Genomic DNA, 5,853 nt, shown 5'->3' with positions numbered 1-5,853 from the left:
TTATCCTCATCATTGATATTAATCGGGACACCGGTAACTCCGTTACACTAAACGCAACTAAACTCGATTCTTCTAATTACGCCTATGGGGCAGTGCAACCGACAAATAAGAATCATTCGCCCGGTATAATAAACAGATCTGAATCGCACGACATTGACGCAGCGGACAAACAAACATAGAGTTAAAAATAAGCGGGTGGAAGAAAGAGAAAGGGTTTATGATGGTCATCACCTGGAGGTGCACCGCATGAGCTGCTGCGTCAGGGCTATCACCTCGTCAAAGTCCACTTCGGGCTCCTCCATGCGATTTCCAGAGCAGATAATTAATATGAGTTAGTACCGAGACAGAGAGCAGAGGGAGAGATGATAGAGGGCGTGGGGGCGGACATCAGGATGTCGATGCCGTCGATGATCTTGGAGGCGTCGTAGATGAAGAGGCGGGAGACCTCGATGGCGGTGCCCACGTCCCACAGCTCCTCGAATGTGTCCTCGTCCGCGACACCCTGGATCGACGTCGACCACGGCAAGGCAAACTCATAGGCCAAGTCAGTCCAAATTCCACAACCACACGACTAGAGGGGAGGGGAGGGGCCTCACCTCGGTGTACATGCCTGCGATATGGGCGTTAAGCTGGGCCCTATGGTATGATGTTCCAGCGATCATCGTTGGAGCTGAAATTGGCGACTTAATTAGCCTAAACTTTTCATACCAATGCAAATACAGCTAAGCCCAGAGATGCTCTTCACGCTGTCTCGTGAACCGACAGCTTTGTGATCCCGGGATGTGACCTCGCAGACCATCCCTTCTGTTTTGCCCACCTCCGGCTACTGCTCGTGGTGCCGTCATACTCTTATAAGAAGGCCACGCTGAAATTTCAGACCGAAAAGACCTGTTTAACATGCCCAAATATGGTGATTGGCTACACTCTGGTACAACAACCAACAACAAGACTTGCTTGTAGAGAAAAACAAACAGAACATACAACAAAACAAAGTCACTAGAGGACAAACCAGCCAGGTATAGGTTTTATAAACAGCCCATAGGAAGGGCGGCAACACATCCACGACACACTAGAATATGGACTTCACACTGACATCAACACACGACAACAGTTTCCGTTCACAGGGTTACGAGCCCAAAGTTCCGACACGAGAATATTCATCTAAGTTTTACGCGCACCCTTTGAAAACCGCTACATCTTCGGAGATACATGGAACGCATAATGCAAGGGATTGCATGGGGCCACACTCTTCCCCATTCACTTGCCGCTACTTAGGAGTTAGGACCGCATGCCGCGATCTGCTCTTCGAGCTGCATCAAAAGATGAATAATAGGTCAATGATTAAGATAAGTCTATGGCACATAATGATGCTCAAGTCACGTGGTTTCACTAATCAGCCTTGTTACAAGTTAGCTAGTTTCTTATTTGGGCATTTGGCGAAGCTTAATTTAAGCTGGGAAACAAAGAATTTCTACCACTTTTTTTAGCTACCATGTGCATCTACCAAGCATGATGACAAAATTACCACATAATCATTTAATGCCTAAATGAGACTTTTCGGTACCTCAAACTAAGTGATCCAAATCTAAATGTCAAAAGAATTAGATTAAGGATTAAAGATTGTTCCCTTTTCTCTATCTTAATATGACCAATCTATGAGTTATGAAACTAGTGGGAATTTGGTATCACAATCCAACATTAGGCACATAAGGTGCTACCTGCATCATGATCTCCAACTCATGTCGCACAATATAGAACTCGTTCCTAACAAGAGCCAATGACACGAGACACCTGAAATAATGCAAAAATACCACATCGTCAAATTCTGAAGAGGTTAACAGAACTGAGATGAAATGGTTCAAAAATTGTAACCCTATACTTCAAAAGAAAAAAATCTCTAGCCATATATGAATTTAGTTGTGCGATAAACAGAAGTCTAGAGCCAATAAATTACAAGAGAACCATCAAAATGTAGCATATTCAGATAATGAACCGAGTAATATCAACAACGTGATTGCAGATGAAGTGAAAAAGCAAATCACGTTACTTCTTAACAACGTTAGATTGGTATGAGCTGAAAATAACGACAGAAAAGACAACATGAGCTGGCAGGTTTACATGGAGACAGTAAAAAACAATGTTGTGAATAATTATTGTGTAACAATATTTAATAAGCTGTTGAGTTCTGACCCATGTTTGTATTGTATGGCATAGAAATTGCCGAAGTGCATGCAGGCGAGGTTCACTTGCTGTGCACCAACACTGAAACATGCAAAAAAAATTGCAGATCAGGAAATTAGGAACTTATCAGACTTATTTTAAACTGAGACGTCAACTCAATAATATTCCCAAGGAGCCATTTCCTATCATGATTGTCAACTCCATGAATCGTTTGATGAACCAGAAAAAAACACCATTGCCGTTATGTGCAATAGCAGATCAGTAGTACCAGAAATATTCGGAAAACGACAAAGTTTTTCTTGACGAACCATGAAATTGTCATGAATACTGACAATTCCGCTACACGAGACACAACTACAATCAGGTCTTCTAATTTTGGATATACGACACCCGAATCACGTCCATGACGTACACACCCTGCGCCTGACAAATCTGAATAGAAACAACACCGTTCCAATGGAGAAACGGAAAAAATGGTCATTGGTGTTATGTAGAATTGCAGATCATTAATACCAGCCATGCTTATAAAACAACAATTTTTTTCATGCTCGGACTAGAATAATGGCACTGCCCGAAGAACAGACACGATAGTAGAACAAACGTTTGCAAAACGACAAAAATTCCCCTCGCCAAGCTATACGATTTGATTGAAATTGGGAAGAATACCAAAAAAATTCGTTACACGATATATGACTAAACTCAGCTCTTCAACCTATGGCTATACGGCGCCTGTAGAACGACACGAACCTCAATTGTGCGGCCGTGTCGTGAGGTACGCACCCCGTGCCGACACATCCAAATAAAGAAAACCACCGATGCCGTGGACAAACTAGAAAAAACATAATTAGAGATACATAGAATAGCAGATCATTAATACCAGAAAAACCACCATTAGTAATACACAGAATACCAGATCATTAATACCAGGAATATTCCGAAAATGACAACAATTTATCCTCATCATTGATATTAATCGGGATACCGGAAACTCCGCTACACTAAACGCAACTAAACTTGATTCTTCTAATTACGCCTATGGGGCAGTGCAACCGACAAATAAGAATCATTCGCCCAGTATAATAAACAGATCTGAATCGCACGACATTAACGCAGCGGGCAAACAAACATATATAAAGTTAAAAATAAGCAGGTGGAAGAGAGAGAAAGGGTTTATGATGGTTATCACCTGGAGGTGCACCGCATGAGCTGCTGCGTCAGGGCTTCCACCTCGTCAAAGTCCACTTCGGGCTCCTCCCTGCGATTTCCAGAGCAGATAATTAAGATGAGTCAGTACCGAGACAGAGAGCAGAGGGAGAGATGATAGATGGCGTGAGGGCGGACATCAGGATGTCGATGTCGTCAATGATCTCGGAGGCGTCGTAGATGAAGAGGCGGGAGACCTCGATGGCGGTGCCCTCGTCCCGCAGCTCCTCGAGCGTGTCCTCATCCACGACACCCTGGATTGACGTCGGCCACGGCAAGGCAAACTCATAGGCCAAGTCAGGCCAAATTCCACAACCACACGACTTGAGGGGAGGGGAGGGGGCTCACCTCGGTGTACATGCCGGCGATATGAGCGTTGAGCTGCGCCCTCAGTGCTGCGGCTGCCATGGCAAGGCGAGGAGAGGTCCGGCGGTCCGGGGACTGAGCGGTGGAGACGGGGGGAATTCGGCTGGGATGCGGAGTGAACGAGGACGGGATCGAGGAGGAGCGGAGGTTGTATAGCTGGGCTCACGACTCACGAGGGTCTCTCACGTAGGCGTTTGGCAGCGAGTGCTCTACTAGCTGTACTGCGTCGTCGGCCGGGAGCCATTAGTTAGCTTGGAAACGGCCCGCGTGCGTATTGCGTTATGCATGCATGCATGGAGCCACCGGTTGTGTGTCCACGTGTTCAACTTTAATCTCTTTTCCTTTCAAAAAAAAACTTTAATCCCTCACAATGTTTATAGGGATGAATAGAAGACCACCCACTCTCCTCTGTCTCACTTAAGTGAATTGGTTTCGAGAACATTCCATCACTTTTTATGACTTTCACAGTTTCACTTTCAACGTACCCGATTCACCACCTACATGCCCTTTACGCCCAATCATTCCAAAGAGTACTTGCCCCCCACCCCTTGTCTTAGCGTTGCTGCGGGCACGGAATTAGCCGGGGCTTCTTCACTCATGATTGCGCACTCAACGTAAGAGCTTTACAAGGAGCATTGACCTTCTTCACTCACGCGATATTACTGGATCAGGCTTTCGCCCATTGTCCAAGATTCCCCTCTGCTATCCCCCATGGGAGTCTGGGTCATGTCTCAGTCCCAGTGTGGCTAATCATTCAAAAAGACCAGCTAAGCATCATTAGCTTGGCTAGCCTACCTAACCAACAAACTAATACTACGCAGGCTCATCGAACAGCGCTTTGAACTTTTTTCAGGATTCGGCCCAAACTATTCGGCAGATTCCCACGCATTACGCATCCGTTCGTCACTTTGTTCTCAACTACTCTGATTAATTCCAGCAAACGGAGGCCGTTAGGTCAAAGCCGTAGCGCACGCCCTGTAGTTTTGAAGCAAGGTGACACAACTTTAGCTATGGGGTGACCTAACCAAACATGGCGGTCAGCCCCTAGAGATAAAGCATGCTTCACGAGTTTATGAGCTTCAACATTCAAGCTCCTAAATTCATGGCTAATGATACAATTAGTACAAGGAGCCTTCCGATCTATGATCTCATGTATGATTGCTCTGTAGATAGCTGCGCTCTTTTGATGTATATCTGCAACGCCACCTTGAAATCTGAAGCCACCTGAATCTTCTTCTCGTAGAGATTATCAGCAAGCGCAAGTGCCACCCTGATTGCTGAAGATTCGACAGTAGCAAGATCTAATATATGTGGGAACACAATGGCTGACACACCCAGAAAATTACATGCTTGATCTCTGCATATAGCTCCCATTGCGCCTCGAGTGCCGCCTGGTCCAACCACCGAACCCACATTGACCTTCACCATATCATCCCGAGGAGCTATACATTGATTTGGCCTAATCACTGGTGCCCCTGGGACTGGACTTCGAGTGCTTTGGGTAGCTCTCTGCTCAGTTAATTAAGTAACTCTGCACAAAAGCCTGAAAAGTGAAAGGGCTTTTATATATCTCCTCATGTATAGCTTTGTGCCGAGCTCCCCATATCATCCGCAAAAGTGATCGTAAACATGATAAAATCCTTCTCATGTGATACACCTCAAGCATGGTGAACAGCCATTGTTTGGCGTCATCATTTACATTCAGACTCAACCGCTCGACAATTTGCTCGTATGATAGTGCCCACGTGCTCCTTGAAACCAAGCAATTCAGCAGGGCGTGCCTGCACGTATCCTTAGACCCGCACAAACAACAAGCACTCGTCGTCGACATGTTTCTATGATGAAGAAGGACACTGTGAGTATTGTGCTAATCTCCACATGAACACCTTGATTTTCGAGGCCATAAGTCTGTCCATCCTGGACAATCAGCCTCTGAGTTTGATCGGACGCCCTGCTCATACAGCCATGATTCTCTACTGATCTTGGTTCACTGTATCATCTTGTAAGCGGAATGCACAGTGAACATACCTGTTAGACTGTATAGTCTCTGTAGTTGTATACGTACATATACGTATGATGTAACTTGTACCCCTTCATTATATA

General features: G+C 45.3%; 2 protein-coding genes across 2 annotated transcripts; both read right to left on the bottom strand.

The window, feature by feature from the left end:
* Positions 1 to 227: 227 nt before the first annotated feature.
* LOC125528248 lies at positions 228 to 662 on the bottom strand. The gene is made up of 3 exons (XM_048692744.1): positions 597 to 662; positions 339 to 502; positions 228 to 300 (listed from the first exon to the last, which is right to left on the bottom strand). The coding sequence occupies exons 1-3, from the start codon at positions 660 to 662 to the stop codon at positions 228 to 230; spliced, it is 303 nt and encodes a 100-aa protein (XP_048548701.1).
* Positions 663 to 1,251: 589 nt separating this feature from the next.
* LOC125528250 (histidine-containing phosphotransfer protein 2-like) lies at positions 1,252 to 3,936 on the bottom strand. Its single transcript, XM_048692746.1, has 6 exons — positions 3,733 to 3,936; positions 3,523 to 3,638; positions 3,368 to 3,436; positions 2,191 to 2,262; positions 1,719 to 1,791; positions 1,252 to 1,310 (listed from the first exon to the last, which is right to left on the bottom strand). Exons 1-6 carry the CDS (start codon positions 3,790 to 3,792, stop codon positions 1,272 to 1,274), a joined length of 429 nt encoding a protein of 142 aa, XP_048548703.1. The 5' UTR covers positions 3,793 to 3,936; the 3' UTR covers positions 1,252 to 1,271.
* Positions 3,937 to 5,853: the final 1,917 nt, after the last annotated feature.

The sequence above is a fragment of the Triticum urartu genome, unplaced genomic scaffold (genome assembly GCF_003073215.2).
Source record: "Triticum urartu cultivar G1812 unplaced genomic scaffold, Tu2.1 TuUngrouped_contig_4742, whole genome shotgun sequence".
Taxonomy (NCBI): domain Eukaryota; kingdom Viridiplantae; phylum Streptophyta; class Magnoliopsida; order Poales; family Poaceae; genus Triticum; species Triticum urartu.
Note: the sequence above shows the minus strand (reverse complement) of the source record. Positions and strands in the feature narration are given on the sequence as shown.